At 39.5% G+C, this 17751-nt stretch overlaps 1 protein-coding gene across 3 annotated transcripts in view; it reads left to right on the top strand.

Annotated features, from left to right (window-relative positions):
- Positions 1–17751, top strand: part of KHDRBS3 (KH RNA binding domain containing, signal transduction associated 3) — a 194311-nt gene that overhangs the window by 45173 nt on the left and 131387 nt on the right. For all 3 annotated transcript variants that reach the window (XR_009552426.1, XM_016187590.2, XM_007521898.2), the window contains exon 2: positions 16959–17077. Coding sequence is in view for 2 of the 3 variants with exons in the window: in XM_016187590.2 (XP_016043076.1) it covers positions 16959–17077 (119 nt within the window). In the remaining variant the exon portion in view is untranslated. The remainder of the gene's footprint in view (positions 1–16958; positions 17078–17751) is intronic.

The following is a 17751-nucleotide window of genomic DNA, read 5'->3' as shown; positions in this document are numbered from 1 at the left end:
AAAAGAGAAGTACTCTTTTCTGTCGATACCATGCTTTTCACCATTATGTTAACATTCTAAGAAAAAAAAAATCTCTGTTTAATATACTGACGTCACTGCTCGTTGGAGGGAAGCTGACTTGTGCTTGGGCTCTAAGAAGTCAGCCAGGTCACAAGTGGTGGAGATGAATTCTAACCTCATAGCCCTAGTTGAACTGCAGTTGGAAAAGTTCCCTGTCATTTTTCTACATGGGTGTTTCTTCTTGAATTGGAATTGCTCGGGGGCCCTTGTTGTGGCTCCCTATTCATGCAGCTCTTTCAGGTGTGTGGCACTGTCCATGTTCTCATTTAATTTTCACTAGGAGATAATATGAGACCCTGTTTTTCAAATAATAAATCGGAGTTTTAGAGTTTCAGCCATAAGCAGCTCACTTAGACAAATCATTAGCATGGAGTGAGGCCAAGAATTTTAAAACCCCCAACCTCATGTTCAGAAATCTGTTTCTTTTTTTTAAATTTTTTTATATTTATTTATTCCTTTTTGTTGCCCTTGTTGTTTTATTGTTGTAGTTATTATTATTGTTGTTACTGATGTTGTTGTTGTTGGATAGGACAGAGAGAAATGGAGAGAGGAGGGGAAGACAGAGAGGGGGAGAGGAAGATAGACACCTGCAGACCTGCGCCACCTGTGAAGTGACTGCCCTGCAGGTGGGGAGCCCACTGGGGGTTTGAACTGGGATCCTTATGCTGGTCCTTGCACCTCGCGCCATGTGCACTTAACCTGCTGTGGTACCGCCCCACTCCCTGAAATCTGTTTCCCTCTCAACTACGGTTAACTTCTTTTTAAATTTTATTTTATTGTTGGGTAGTGACAGAGAAACTGAAAGGAAGAGGGAGATAGGGAGAGAGAGACTGCTACAGCCCTGCTTCACCACTTGTGAAGCTTTCCCCTTGCAGGTAGGGACCGGGGGCTTGAACCTGGGACCTTGTACATTGTACTGTGTGCCCTTAACCCTGTGTGCCACCACCTGCCCCCCCCCCCCCACAATTCACTTTTCTCACTTGAAGAATCCAGAGTCACTGTGGCTCCATGTTATTCTCTTATACTGATCTTTACCTTTCATTCCAATATACTAGCTTTTATGTATTCCATTACATGTTTACTAGTTTTGTTTCTTATATATCCCAGTGCCTGGGCATGACACTCAGGTCATTAACCCTCACTGTTGTGTCACTCAGCATCGATGTCCCCAGTTGACACCCATTACGTTAGTGACTCTCAGTCCAAGAGAATTGTCTCCTCTGATTTTCATTTCACCCCATGCCATACTGTATTCATGTCACTGTGTGACTTGAACATGTTTATATTGTTTCACTCAATGAGCTGCTTTCCATACTATCATTAATTCATACTCTCTTATTGCAGGTGTCAACAAGCTAGATAGTTGTGCCTGTCTGGAGTCTGTGGGTTAATATGCTGTTCTAGGAGTGCCATAAGCAAAAACAGGTGACAGAGTAACTCAATTATTTTTGTGCCGTAAGCAAAATAACTCAGTTAAGCTTTCACTTAGAGCGATTTTTTAAAAAAATATTTATTTATTTATTTACTCCCTTTTGTTGCCCTTGTTGTTTTATTGTTGTAGTTATTATTGTTGTTGTCATTGGATATGACAGAGAGAAATAGAGAGAGGAGGGAAAAACAGAGAGTGGGAGAGAAAGACATCTGCAGACTTGCTTCACCACATGTGAAGCAACCCCCTGCAGGTGGAGGCTCAAACCAGGATCCTTACACCAATCCTTGCACTTTGTGTCATGTGCACTTAACCCACTGCAGCTACCGCCTGACTCCCTAAGGGCTATTTTTTTGTATTTTCCTCTACTTACATTCATTTTTCTGCTTATATTTTTGCATTATTTCTTTTTCTTTTTTCCTCCAGGGTTATTGCCGGGGCTCGGTGTTTGCACCATGAATCCACTACTCCTGGAGACCATTTTTTTTCCCTTTTGTTGCCCTTGTTGTTTTTTATCATTGTTGTGGTTATTATTACTGTTGTTGCTGTCATTGAATAGGACAGATAGAAATCGTGAGAGGAGGGGAGACAGAGAGAGGGAGAGAAAGATAGACACCTGCAGACCTGCTTCACTGCTTATGAAGCTACTCCCCTGCAGGTGGGGAGCCGGGGGCTCGAACCAGGATCCCTACGTCAGTCCTTGCACTTTGCGCCATGTGCACTTAACCCACTGTGCTACCGCCGGACTCCCATTTTTGCATTATTTCAAATTCACCATCATGGGGTTTATAGGACTTGACTGGCAGTAACATTTGCATGTGATACCTGTAACACAGTTTCTTTGTTAGAGGCATAATTAACAATATGATTGGGACATGTACTGCCTTCTGGTATTCACAACACAGTTTGTAAACTTAATTAGTTCTTGGAATAGCAAATGTTTGAAGATGATAAACACTTTCCCTCTGAATAATGTGTTGAATGATTATATATTCATGGAGATTTACTCCGTGCAACTCAAATTAGAATGCTGATAGTTATTCTTCTCAAGGTAAACATCACCTGCAGTTGCCTATTCCCAGATAAAATTGTCTACCTGTACTTTTCACAGGGGAAATCAGAAAATTTAGCTGGGATAATTCAATCTCCAGGATATTCATTATGGTTTCATTGTATAGAGCATTTCTATGCTAATTCCGTTATATAGATGACATTTTTTAAAAGCTTTGATGGTGATCATGATGATGAATATCGAGGTAGAGTAAGGAGTTCACATGCAGACAGGGCTTTCATTACCCCTGATTTCAATGCTTCAAGATAGTTAAGACCTAAAAAATAAACAAGATAAGGCGTCAGAATGGCCAAGCAAAATAAACAAGAAAGCACTCTCAGGAGATGAAAGAGATGCTTCAGGAATCTGTTGTCTATCTAGGAAAGCTTCTCTGATCTTTTATTTCTAGTCTTACTGCCATTAATGAATCAAATGAATCATGCAGAGTGTGTGTGTGTGTGTGTGTGTGTGTGTGTGTCTGAGAGAGAGAGAGAGAGAGGTGGTTGGTTGGTGGTGGTTGGGCAGATCAGTCCTGCAAAACAGCTCACTTGATTAGTGTTCCTGCTTCACCGTGTGCAGCCCAGGTTGGAGCCCAGACCCCACCATACTGGAGAAAGCTCTAGGGCAGTGGATGGCTTTTCTTTTCTGTTTCTCTTCTCTGCCTTTTTGTGTCTGAAAAAGTTGGCCACAATGCTGAAGCTCCAGTGACAACAACAGCAACTTTTGTTATTAAAAATCTGAGATTGGAAAAATAGTTTGTTTGGGGCAGAGGAGATAGCATAGTGGTTATGCAAAAAGTCTCTCATACCTGAGGCTTCCAAGTCCCAGGTTCAGTTCCCCTGCATCCTAAGCCAGAGCTGAGCAGTGCACTGGAAAGAAAAAAAAAAAAGCTTATTTGTATTTCCAAGCAGTATTGAACTAGAAGAATCAAATTACATGGGACTTGGGATTATTACATTAGTGACTCCTCAGTCCTAAGCATCAAGAATGGATCATACAAGCCTAGGTCTGCTCTTTTTATACTTGAAGAAATGAGGAGGCCACTAAGACTAAGTGACAGACCAAGATTTATCTATTGACCAGGTTCAACCTGCCACTCCCACTGGGACATCTCTCCCCTACCCGCACCCTTTTTACAACTTTTTTGGGGGGGTTAATTGTGACTTTGGAAGATCCATCTATAGGACATAATACCTCTAGCCTGTACTTTTCCAGATACTTTTTCTTGTCCTTCAGGGATTTACTGAGATGATATTGCACTTAGGTAGACATAACTGATTAGGTAGCTGCTAGATGGCTAGGGGGGAAAGATACTTAGGTTAACTTAGAAAGACTAACATAATGGGCCACAAGTCTTTACTTTGAAGGTGGAGGAGCTTGGAGGAACTTGTAGTTTACGAAGGCAGGGTGAAGATTACTACACTAGGGACTTGGCTTAGGGAATCCTGGGAGCCTTTCTTAGGCCTCTCAGGAAAGGGTGCTGATTCACTAAGGAGATACGATAAATACAGTTCCAGCACATGAGAGTTGGAGTGGGAACTACTGTTATTGTCAGAATTTGCAGTCAGTGTTCTGATATGCTTCAGGAACTGGGAATAGTTCTTATCACATTATCTTGCCCATTGCTCCTAAGGGCATACATACCTTGTAAGGAACTATTGACAGAGAAGCATGTCTTGTAGATTCTTGTCCAGCACAATAAGGATGTGTATTGAGTTGTGAGGTAATGACTTTATAACTGGTATGGGTGGTTTGGTCATGGATACCAGTGATTAATAGGTGACTTTCATTTTAGTTAAAACCTAGAGCATTCTTAATGCATTTCCTTGAAGAAATAACAGATATTTTTGAGAATGTATTATATTCACCGTGCATTCCTAAATACTGGAGATAAGTTAATGAATCACAGTTTTCTCTCAGAGCTAGTCAGAGAGATAGATAATAACATGTGTGAATCTGAGCATTAAAAGAAATCTTCAGATTCAACTTGCCATCCTATGATTGAATTCTCTACGTAACTGTCCTGCCAGGTGACAGTGGTCCAGCCTATTGCTGGGCAGAGTTCTTTTACTAAACTTTAAATTTCTTTTAGATAGTTACTTCATATTTGAAAAATGTTATTAGAATTGTTGCAGGGGAAATGAGAACAAGGTGCTGCTCTCCCATAGTGTCTGGTTTGCTCTGGGGTTTTCCTCGAAGAATCAGGAGACGGTGGTCTCAGGCATTTTAAATTTTTGTTTAGGAAAATGAACATATATAGAGGTGTGCGGATCATTTGGGCAAAATGACAGAGCTGGCAGAGCTGCAGCCCTTTGTATTTACTTTCTTAGGCCCCTGATTTCTCTTTTTTTTCCCCCAAGTCACATCTATACCTAGACAACTACTTGTGTTCTTCTTCCTCAAGTGTTTTTACAAATTCTCCTACCTCTCAGTGACAGGAGAATAAACAGGGCTCTTGATCACGAAAATTCCAGGCCCTGATATTCTCATAGCATCATCACATTTATAGTTTGAATATTCTCTCTCTAATTTCTGTTTATCTCTGTTATTTGTATTAGAGCTCCATTAAAATTTCTACATGTTGATTCTGATTTCCCACTACTGATCAAATCTAATTCCTCTCTTACATGGCATGCACAAATATTTGTGAATGTTTTTTTCTTTCTAGAATCATATATCTCTGGGGAGCACATAGGTGGAGCCACTTGTCAGGGCCCTGCGATAAGATGCCTCCCAGGATGAAGAGAAAGTTGCCACAGTCAATCTCTGTGAGATCAGGTGGGAACACACAGCATGACATCCCTAGCTAGGACAGTGTCAGCTGTGTACCCCTACCCATTCCAAGCTTCAAGGAGTAATGAGTTGTAAAATTTAGGCATTTTGTAACATTGTTCTGACAAAACAGCAGGTGAGATTATACATTACATAGAATACATTTCTAAGGTAGAGAACATCATGGTAATGGTGCTTACAGCTGTCATTATCCTAATGTCATTATACCAGGTACATTCTTCTGATGCCGTAAGATATTGAGTATATTCTAGCTATCCCATGCACCATCTCCAGACCCTCAGGGCAGCAACCAGATATCAGAGTTATGGGTGATTGCTGTGGCAGGACATCCTTTTTCTGCCTATGGACAGAAATCTCAGAAATATTTAGACTTCAGCTTAGAGCAGGGTTTTGAGATAACAGGATAGAGCATGGAATACAGGCCTCTTGGTATATTATTTATAAGAATGTACCTTGTAGACAAATAACAAGCAAAACATGTATTATGCAAATGTAAAGGTAACGGTAAAATTTGCAGTAACGAGTGTCAGCAAGTCTAGGATCAGAAAACTTCTTTAAGGGGGCCGGGCTGTAGTGCAGCAGGTTAAGTGCATATGCCCGAAGCGCTAGGACTGGCATAAAAATCCCGATTCCAGACCCCGGCTCCCCACCTGCAGGGGGGTCACTTCGCAGGCAGAGAAGCAGGCCTGCAGGTGTCTATCTTTCTCTCCCCCTCTCTGTCTTCCCCTCCTCTCTCCATTTCTCTCTGTCCTACCCAACAACAATGACATCTGTAACAACGATAATAATAACTACAACAACGATAGAAAACAAGGGCAACAAAAGGGGGGGAAATGGCCTCCAGGAGCAGTGGACTCGTGGTGCAGGCACTGAGCCCCAGCAATAACCCTGGAGGCAAAAGAAAAAAAAGAATAACTAAAACATTTTCATTTATTTCAAATGGTCTTCTTAAACAGTACTTGTCAATATTTCATTATCGTTTCGTCCCTTACAAAGTCTTTTAAGGCAGTTCCTCAGTCCCTCAGCACCTAAGAAGAAGTGATATATCAGAGATACTGTATTTCTCTTTATGTTTTTTCATCCTTTAGTGGACCACTGGCCATTTGCCAGGCTAGTGTCTCCGGAGAGAGAAGAGACCAGGAACTCGTGGCCGAGCGGGAACGCAAATCTTTATTCATGTGGACACCCCAGAGTTGGGTGTGAATACAGCGGTTTAGGCCACATGGAGCTAGCAAAATGGCCACCTCACGCTATGCATGCCAGCCCTTCTCCAGGTTGGGAAGCAGAAGAGAAAAAAGAGAGAGAGCAGGAACAGAAGTGACTGTTATAGGAGAATCTGGAAGTGGCAAGTCGGGATGGAACTGGCTAGGAAATGGGCTGGAGAAAACAAGGCACTCTGGGAAGGTAGACAGCTTCTGTAGCAATGGTTGCTAGGGTTTTACCCTGGCACCAAAGCTCTCCCCAGTGAGGTGGGGCCAAGTTAGAACCTGGGTCTTAAATATTAAAAAAAAAAAAAAAAAGGAAAGAAAATCCTTAAAAGGGCAACAAAAGGATATAATAATACCCTGAGGGGGTAGTGTGGTGGCAGAGGATACCCTGAGGGGGTAATGTGGCAGAAGATTGATATGTAAATAATAATACTCACATGGGAATATGGTGGTTTGTGGCTCCTACCTAAGTCAGCCACATCTGTACAATATCCCAACAGCCATTGTTGCTAGAAAATGAGTAAATTCTTGAGACTGACCTAAGGGAACACTTCCCTGGATTCCTGCTTATATTACTAGTTTTAGTTAGTATCATTTGCGCTTACTACTTAGCTTAACACATAGGCTAGACCCTCAAATTATCCCATTTCCAGTTTGAGTAGAAGATAGAGTGGCGTAAGGTATTTGCCCTTGGATGGAATCTCATTTGTACAGACAGGCAATGCGATGCAGATCTGTGAAGTAACACATACTCTGTATACGCAAAACAGCGGTAAAACAGAGCTGTCAGCTGCCAGCTGCTCTAGCAGGTGAAACCCACAAGAGTACATAATTGCTTAACAAAATGCTTTGTGGTTAAAGGGTAAAATGAATGCCATTGACTTCACTTAATGTAGTTTCTTCAGAAGAACCCTCATTGATTTTAATGTTCAAAATGTCTATAATATGGGGATCTAACTTTACACATTTCTTTTTTAAAAAAATATTTATTTGTTTTCCCTTTTGTTGCCCTTGTTTTTTTTTTGTTGTTGTTGATGTTGTTGTTGTTATTGATGCCTTCCTTGTTAGATAGGACAGAGAGAAATGGAGAGAGGAGGGGAAGACAGAGAGAGGGAGAGAAGCAGACCTGCTTCACCGCCCTTGAAGTGACTCCCCTGCAGGTGGGGAGCCCAGGGCTCGAACCGGGATCCTTAAGCCTTAAGCCAATACTTGAGTTTTGTATCATGTGCACTATACCAGCTGTGCTACCTCCGGACGCCCTAAACATTTCTTTAAGGAAAACTCCAGTGAGAATGCCCTTTCTGAAGAGACCTCTGTAGTAGCAGCAATATATAAAAATGTAGCTGGAGAATAGCCAGTGAGGATAACTGTTGCTTCTTTAAATAGATACGGGTGGGTTCTTGTCATGTGTATATGCATATGTGTCATATATGTATGTCATGTATGTGCTGCGTACATGCACATATAAGCACAGTTATGCCCTTTCCTCACTCAGTGATTCTCACTATTATTTATAAACTGACTTTTTTTTTTTTTACCCATTCACAATTTGCAGTGACAAAAATATCTTCGCAGTAATTGCATTTGCATTTATTTATATTTCTTCCTTGGTTATTTTTGTTGATATTGTGGGGCTTCACTGCTGCAGGCTGACATTTCATTTTGAAAAGAGACTGAGTTAAAGGAAGAGCAGGAAAGACACCCTGGCACCAAAGCTCTCCCCAGTGAGGTGGGGCCAACTTAGAACCTGGGTCTTACATATTAAAAAAAAAAAAAGGAAAGAAAAAGAAAAGAAAATCCTTAAAAGGGCAACAAAAGGATATAATAAATATTAAAAAACAAAAAAAGAACCTGGGTCCTGAGCATATCAGAGTTGTGAGTTGTCAGTCATGCTCCCCGGCAAACTATCTTTCTTTCTGACCTTGTATTTTACATTTACAGAGCATTTCACATCTGTTTGGAAGTTTACAGATAAATCAGAAGAGCATTACATGTTGATGAAAGTATCACTTTTTTTTTTTTTGGTATCATAGATGTTTTGCACTAGTATTGGTTAAATTATATGTATGTGTTATCATTACACATGTTCATTTTTGTTTGATTTCCACAATGTGCATTTTAAACATCCGTGGAGGGGATGTAGTTGCTCTCTAATTATGCTGTCTATTATTATTAATACGTGATGCTAATACATATAATGTTAAGTATTCTTTTTAAAAAAATATTTATTTATTCCCTTTCCTTGCCCTTGTTGTTTTATTGTTGTAGTTATTATTAATGTCATTGTTGTTGGATAGGAGAGAGAGAAGTGGAGAGAGGAGGGGAAGACAGAGAGAGGGAGAGAAAGATAGACACCTGCAGAACTGCTTCACAGCCTGTGAAGTGACTCCCCTGCAGGTGGGGAGCTGGGGCTCGAACCGGGATCCTTAAGCTGGTCCTTGTGCTTCGGGCCATATGCGCTTAACACACTGCGCTGCTGCCCGACTCCCCGTTAAGTATTCTTTTTACAGAAGAGATCCTGTAAACAATACTTAGAAATATGATTTATTATACTAAGCATTTCCCCCATTACTGACTCTCTACTGTGTAAATAAGGTCTTATTATGACTATGATAGGACTGAATCCTAGTCACTACTAGACCACCAGGGGATGAGCTTATTCTGATTATAAGACTGATATAAGTTTGTGTAGCCATGTCATTTATTTAAATTTATTTTTAATAGTGTATCACGCATATTTGTCCATGTATTTTTATATCTAACTATTAGAAAATTCGTATTGATATTATCTATTCATATCTTATTCGATATGAAAATACTAGACAGCAAAATGCTTCTATGGTTGTCACAGAATATCATTAGTGAGTTGTATTTCTTCCTCAAAGTGTGATAATGCCAGCAGGATAAATGAAGAAGACGTTGAATCTTCACACTAAGGAAATGGGATTTATAATGAGTGCACTCTGAACAGAACTAATCCCTTTCTTGGATCATTACTTCACCTAATCATAAAACCTTTCTTAATTCAAATCTTTGCAGGGTTCTAATTGGTGACCTCTGGAGCCTGATAATTGTTTAAGATAGCTGGTCTTTTGCAGTATACTTAATGGTGTTTGCAATTAAAAGTGAGAAATGTGGTTTAACCCTGAGGCAGGTATAACTAAAAAGGAGATTTTTCTTTCTTCACTTGGTTTGTCCACAAGCCTTCCTCCCAGTGGTTAACTTAGATCATTATTTATTAACTTGTATGAGCCTAGTGCACTTCTTTCTTCACCTTGTCTGTAGGCTTACAGAATCTTCATTTGATAAATGTGTTGGTTTACATTAAAAGTAGTCCTGAGGAATTTGGGATAGCCACATACTTGGTCTGACAGAGAAGACAAGAACCACTCTCCCGTTTTCTCTGCCTTCTTCCTTCTTGTCCTTTTTTGGGGTGATTTAGCAAGACACTGAATAACTAGTTCTTTGCCACCCACAAATTTAAAAAATATGCTCATTTCAGAACCTCACTACTGCTAGATGAAAATGGATCAACACTAGAGAAATGCGTTACTGACTGTTACAACTGCTGAATTTGTGGGTGAACTTGAGCACCACTACCCCCCGTACCAGCTTCATCATTACATATAACAAATGCTGGTTTGCTTGCATCATTTTACATCTGTTGTATTTTTGTCTTTCTTTGCTACATTACTCAGCGAACCGTGGGCATTCAGTGAGTGAGTGACTCAATATTGACAAACTATTTATATAAAATTTCATTGATCTTTTTAATATTTTATGAATGGAGGAGAACCAAATCAGAATACTTCTTTTTATTATTATTGTTGTAGTTGTTGTTGTTATTGATGTTGTTGTTGGATAGGACAGAGAGAAATGGAGAGAGGAGGGGAAGACAGAGGTGGGAGAGAAAGACAGACACCTGCAGACCTGCTTCACCACCTGTGAAGTGACTCCTCTGCAGGTGGGGAGCCGGGGTCTTGAACCGGGAACCTTAGTAGATCCATGCGCCTAGCGCCATTTGCGGTTAACCCACTGTGCTTCTGCCCGACTCCCACACTTATTTTTTTTTAAATATTTCTATTTATATAAGTTAGGACAGAGAGGAAAATTAAGAGGAAAGTGCCATAGAAACACACCTGTAGTATTGTTTCACTACTTGGAAGCTTCCCCCTGGCAGGTAGAGATTAAGGGCGTGAACCTGGGTGCTTGTTAAAATTCAGAGGCTCTTGCTGGCCGGGCTAGCTTCACAGCAGGTAACAGAGACGCGGAGACATAAGGCTGGGCAGGGAAACTGTATTTCTTTATTCAGGAACAAAGATTCATTAACTAAGACAAACTAATCACCAAACAGAACTCTGCTGTCTCTTTGTGGCGGCACAAGCACACTCTCTTACTCTGGAACTCAGGAACTCAGAAACTCTGTCACTCTGGAACTCTGGCAGGGGTCCCTTGGGGCGGGGCCAAGCTGCCCGCGAAATTAACTGGACTGATCTAATTCTCTTGGCGGGGGAGAACTAGAACCCAATGTAAAGCATACAACAGGTGCTGGTGCATTGGAATGTGTCTGGGTTTCCCCTTCCCTCCAAAGGGAAGACATCTCCTGGATGTAGCTATGAACTCATAGCTTCTGTGTATGTAGGTTTGAGCCTGGTCACATGTACTTAGCCGGGTGTGCCACTGCCCAGTCCCTGGCTTTGTTTTGTTTTGAAGCCCAAAGTGTGTTGTTGTTGTTGTTTGTTGTTTGTTTTTTGAGACTCCAAAACCTTTGAGAGTTAGGAAATCCTGTAATCCATCCTGAGTTTTGCCTCTAAATAAGTTTAAGAAAAGGGAAGCTATGAAAAGAAAAGCTATAAAGACTAATTGCATGTACAGCCTTCAGGACAGTACTTAGAATATACTAAATAATCAGCTTGTTAGATGAGTTACAACAGTTTTGGGGAAGATATGCTCTCAAATTTCCATTCTTTTGTTTTTATTTTATTTTATTTTATTTTATTGAGCGGTGGAGAAAAATAACCTTTTGAATTAAGTTTATTTTGAAAATTGTTTTGAGTTTTAATAGCAGGAATCCAATAGCTTCTGATTTCTGAAGCCCTTCATGTCTTTTCCCTTGTGAAAATGTAAATTTACATTCCACTGAAGTATCGAATAACCTTGCCTTATCTTTGTACTTCTCCTTTTAAAATTTTTTTGCCAAGGTGTCATTTGTTTGATGAACAATATGTGTTTAAGGTACTGGTATTCTAGAAGCATTTTTGAAAGAAGTTGATAAACATTTTTATAGTTCTGTGTAGTACTTAGAATTGTTTAATTATTTGGGCTTAAATTCTCTTTGAATATATCTTTCAAAAATGCTTCTTGCAGTCTATTTTATAGTTGAGAGCCATAAAAATCATCCACACGTGGTCCGGGAGGTGGCGCAGTGGCTAAGGCACTAGACTCTCAAGCATGAGGTCCCTGAGTTCAATTCCTGACAGCACATGTACCAGAGTGATGTCTGGTTCTTTCTCTCTCCTGTCTTTCTCATTAATAAATAAATAATCTTAAAAAAAAGTCATCCACACAAATTAAGCATTGTATTAAATAATAACTTACATTTGCTTGGCTTTTTGTAGTTTTCAAATCACTTGGCTAAACTTATAGTAACTTGATGACCCTCCTCTTTTAGACATTAATTAATTAGTTGGGGCTTGGATCTAGTTTGACTGGAGTTTTAGCCAAATCACTGGATGTCTCTAAACTTTTTTTTTTTTTTGCATAGCGAAAAACATGTTTCTTCATTGCTACATGCATTAAATGCTTGGAAAGTATAAATGAAGTCTCAACTGCTATTTTATGTTTTTGTTAACGACTAGAAGTGATTCTTTTTTTTTTTTTCTCTTCCCTTTTCTTCCTTCTCACCCACCATTTCTCCCAGGAGGAATCTATCATTTTCTGTTAATGCTTTAATCTTGTGTATTGTATGTCTATTTAAACAAACCTAATAGTTTTTTTATAGTTTATTTCCAGGTTTTTTTTTTAAATATTTAGAATATTGACTAGTTCCCTCCTCCTCCCCAGATCGATTGATCCATCCATCCATCCATCCATCCACCCTTCCTTCCTTCCTTCATTCTTTCATTGCTTCATTCCTTCCTTCTTTACTTCCTTTTTTGTCTCCAGGGTTATTGCTGGGGCTGGGGCTCCATGCCTGCTCTGTGAATCCACTGCTTCTGTTAGCCATTTTTGCCATTTTATTGGATAGGACAGAGAGAAGTTGAGAGAGGAGAAGAAGACAGAGAGGTAGAGAGAAAGACAGACCTGCTTCACTGCTCCTGAGGTATCTCCCCTGCAGGTGGGGAGCCAGGATCCTCCAAACCCAGATCCTGGCGCTTAGTACTATGTGCACCTAACCAGGTGTCCCACTGTCTGGCCCCCTCCCCTGGTATATATATATATGTATATGTATATGCATATGTATATGTATATGTATGTATATATATGTATATATATACATACATATATATATATTTAGATAGCAATAAGCACCTCTGTTTTGCTGTGCTATTTATTTCTGGTTTTGGAATATTATTTGTAAGATCATGGGCTGTGTGAATTAGACTAATCTGGGCCAGTTATAGTGTGTTCATTTCCTATCTGAATCTGAAAGTTGTACAATTAACATTTGAATTGCTTAAATCAAATAATGTCCTTACTGAAGCTCATGGCCCTGTGTGAGGTAGAACTATTCTCAGCAACCATCATAACATTTTAGTAACCTGTCAGGTAGAATTTACGATGACCATGAACACTACTTGGATGTATGTCTTTTAACCAGTTCAGTTTGAAATCTCCACAGGGACGGTTGTTGTATTACTATGAAATAAGTTTCTGAACATTGAGCTTGTTGGCATTACTCCTCTTATATGAGTTTCTCGTTTTTACTTTTCAGACTATGTCCTGTTTTTGCATAATCGCTTAGGTACTTGGAAAAAGATATTTATTTACTCTGATAGTAAACATTAGTACTTCATTGTGCAAGTTTAATTGATTGATGTCATTTGCCCTTTTCTGAATTCTTTTGTAAAATACCTGGCGTGAAGCGCAAGGACCCTAGGAAGGATCCTGGTTCAAGCCCCCATCTCCCCACCTGCAGGGGAGTCGCTTCACAGGTGGTGAAGCAGTTCTACAGGTGTCTTCCTCTCCCCCTCTCTATTTTCCCCTCCTCTCTCCATTTCTCTCTGTCCTATCCAACAGCGACTACAACAGTAAAACAAGGGCAATTGAAGGAAGGAAGGAAGCAAGGAAGGAAGGAAGGAAGGGGAAGGGAGGAAGAAACTGACCTCTGGTGTTTTATATATAGAGTGCATGTTGCAATCAGTAAGATGAGTAAATAAATGCATAAATGAGTGAATTGATTTAAAAAGAAAGAAAGACAGAGGTGGGGGAAAGACCACATTGTTCCTCCCAGATGGGACTGGAAGCTAGGTCACATACAAAAGGAAAGCAGGCTTTCTCTTAATGAGTTATCTTGCCAGTTCTATTAAATAGATTTTAAACAGCTAATAAACCGAACCTTTGGAGTTAAGCTTCAGAATAGGGAACCCCCTAGTTAGAGACAAATACCAGAGATTTCTTTCAAGATTTCTGAGGTCATCTTGTATGATTCCCACTTTTTTTGTCACTGTGCTTTTTTTTATTTTTTAAATTTAAATTTTAAATTTATTTTTATTATTTTTAAAACTTTTCCCTTTTGTTGCCCTTGTTTATCATCGTCATTGTTATTGTTGTTTTTGTTATTGCTGTCCTTGTTTTTGGATAGGACAGAGAGAAATGGAGAGTGGAGGGGAAGACAGGGGGAGAGAAATACAGACACCTGCAGACCTGCTTCACCGCTCCCCTGCAGGTGGGGAGCCTGGGGCTGCAACCAGGATCTTTACTCTGTTCCTTGGGCTTCGCACCATGTGCGCTAACCAGCTGGACCACCACCTAACTCCCCTCACTGTGCTTTTATTGTGTTCTGTGACAATATTAAGGTACTTATAGTCCTTAGTAAAGCAAATGTACAGAGATCGTGATCTGTAGCACCAAAACAAATAAAAGGTAAAAGTGCATACCCCTTTTTATAAATAAAAAATAAATAAATAAATAAATAGAAGTGCATACCCCTTTTTATAAATAAAAAATTATATATATATATATATATATATATATATATATATATATATGCATACCCCATAATAGACTTAACAGGGATTGGGGCTTTTCCATTATCTTGTTAGGTGCTGAGTTTAATACATGCAAACAGTTCTCCCCCTACTCCTCTTTATTATTATTATTGGATAGAGACAGGAATCAAGAGGGAAGGTGGAGATAGGGAGGGAGAGACACCTGCAGCCTGGCTTCACCACTTATGAGGTTTCCTCTTGCAGGTGGGGGCCAAACGCTTGTCCTTAGGCATTAGACCATATGTGCTTAGCCAAGCGCACCACCCCCAGGCCCCTAGCAAACATGCTTTAACATGTCAGGAAACTCAATACATTTTTTATTATTTTTAATAATAGAGTATTTATTATTTTAAGCACATCTAAGGTAGCAAGTGTTTTAGCAACTTAAGATTTATAAAATTGACTGTCTAGAGAAAAAATTATGAGTATCATGTATTTTTAAAAATTGCTTTCCTCATTGAAACCATGAGCAGACCTTAGCTTTTAATGTATGGAAAAATATTTTCCTAATTTCTAATCTTGTCTTTGTTTGACTTTTTAAGGAGGAAAACAAAACTAATTTAACTTCTACTATTTATTTAACAGTTTTTCATATGGGGGTGGTGGTGCTAGGACCTCCCATTAGATTTGTACATTTGCTAGAATAATTCATAGAACTTAGAAAAGCTTTATTTTTCCTTACTATTGTATTTTATTATAAAGAATACAGGTTACCATAAGGATAAAGTATACAGTCATTAGCTGGAAGAAATGCTTAAGATAGGGAGTGTGGGAGAGAGTCAGCGTTCTTTCTGTGTGTGCTACCTTTTTACCTTCTGAAGCTGTTCACTGATCCAGAAATTCTCCACTGTTCACTGACCACTGATGACTGAAATTAATTTCTGTGTCCTTTCCTTAATCCATGGGAAGGAGAGAGAGAGAGAGAAAAGGATGTGTTTGTGTGTGTGTGTGAGTGTGTGTGTGTGTGTGTGTGTGTGTGTGTGTGTGTGAGAGAGTGTGTGTGTGTGTGTGTGTGTGTGTGTGTAGAGCCTGGTACATCATGGATGTTGAAATTTCCATTCCTCTAGTCACATTGTTTTTTTTTTTTATTTTAATTTATTTAGAAAAAGGAAACACTGACAAGACCATAGGACGTGAGGAGTACAACTCCACAGAATTCCCACCACCAGATCTCCATATCTCATCCCCTCCCCTGATAGCTTTCCTATTCTTGGACCCAGGGTCATTGTGGGATGCTGAAGGTGGAAGGTCTGGCTTCTGTAATTGCTTCCCGGCTGAATATGGTTGATCCATACTCCCAGCCTGCCTCTCTCTTTCCCTAGTGGACTGGGGTTCTGGGGAATCAGAGCTCTAGGACACATTGATGGGGTCATCTGTTCCAGGGAAGTCTGGTTGGCATCATGCTAGCATCTGGAACCTGGTGACTGAAAAGAGAGTTAACATCTAAAGCCAAACAAATTGTTTAGAAATCATGAACCTAAAGGCTGGGATAGTGCAGATGAATAGTTGGGTGGGAGGTGTCTCTGTTTTGTAGATAGCTAGTAGGCATATTTTAGTTATATTACAAAGGGCCTGTGGCTATACTAGTTTTTTTGTTTTTGTTTTTTTCTCTTGGATCCTCTAGTCACATTGTTACAGTTGACCTGTGCATAAAGGGATTTGAGTCAATTTGGAAGTGGTTGGTTATCCTACTTGTGCTACCCCGTTAGAGGAAAGGACTGTCACATGTAAACAGTGGTGCTTATTGTGGTTGAATCTTAAGTGTATGACACTGAAATGATGGGGAGAAAACACAAATAGAGAAAAGAATTTTAACAAGACACGGTCTTGTAGGTCGATTCATATCACTTGTGAGGAGAAAGATTTGGTTGTGAAGGTAAATTGAGAGAAAGAAACTTAGCTAGAACTTGAAGTGCTTAAAGAATCCACTATAAAGAATTATGTCTTCAATAAAAATGAGAGAATGAAGGAAAAGGGAAGGAAGGATAGAGACATAGATTTGGGTATATAGTGAGGTGCACTGGTTTACATTATATGGGTGAAAATCTCTGATAAAATGGGTAATGTGTCATTACTTGGAAAAGTTGTAACAGTGTAATAGCCTTTATTTCTACATTTGATTCCAAGCCCCAGTAGAACTAACAAGAACTCCCATCTTCCAGAGTTCTAAGTCATACACTTCATGGTTATCTTTTTTTCCTTCACAGAAATAGAAAAGTTTCAAAAAGGAGAAGGCAAGGATGAAGAAAAGTACATTGATGTGGTGATTAATAAGAACATGAAGCTGGGACAGAAAGTGTTAATTCCTGTTAAACAATTCCCTAAGGTAAGGTAAGACAGTCAGGTCTACACTGCAGACATGTCAAACTGAATCCCTAGAGAGCAAATGTTTGATTTATATACTGCTTTATATATTTTAGAGATGTTTTCCATTAGTACAACTCCTCCTCCAAGAAACACACACACACACACACACACACACACACACACACACACACACACACACACACACACACACACACAGTCTTAAAGTTAATTAAAACTGTGCTTAGGGATTCTGTCTTTTCCTGTTGACCTTAGTGTGTGTTCTGGAGGTCTCCCCACCCCACCCAGTTATGTTTCTGAGTTTAACTAGTGATGTGACTTTGAAGAACCAATTTAACTTCTTACTCCTTTGGTTTATTCTTTAGTTAGATGAAGTTGAATTGTTAAATATTTAATAAGATTGTCCATATTCAGTGATTAGCACATAATTGTTTAAAGCATCCTAATTATTGAAGAAAATGATATTTTTCAGTCATTACAAGTGTTATTTTATGCCATGAGCACACACATAAAAATGCTTTATTATTATATCATTGTTGGGGTTTCAATGTTAAGGGCTAAGTTTTAGCTAGAAATGGGAGAGAGGGAAAGAGAGATAGATAGAGGGAGATAGAGATAGAGATACAGAGAGAGAGAGAGAGACTGACCCACCACAGCTCTGAGCTCTGTAGTTTC

The sequence above is a fragment of the Erinaceus europaeus genome, chromosome 1 (assembly GCF_950295315.1).
Source record: "Erinaceus europaeus chromosome 1, mEriEur2.1, whole genome shotgun sequence".
NCBI lineage: Eukaryota > Metazoa > Chordata > Mammalia > Eulipotyphla > Erinaceidae > Erinaceus > Erinaceus europaeus.
This window is presented reverse-complemented; position numbering and strand designations above follow the sequence as displayed.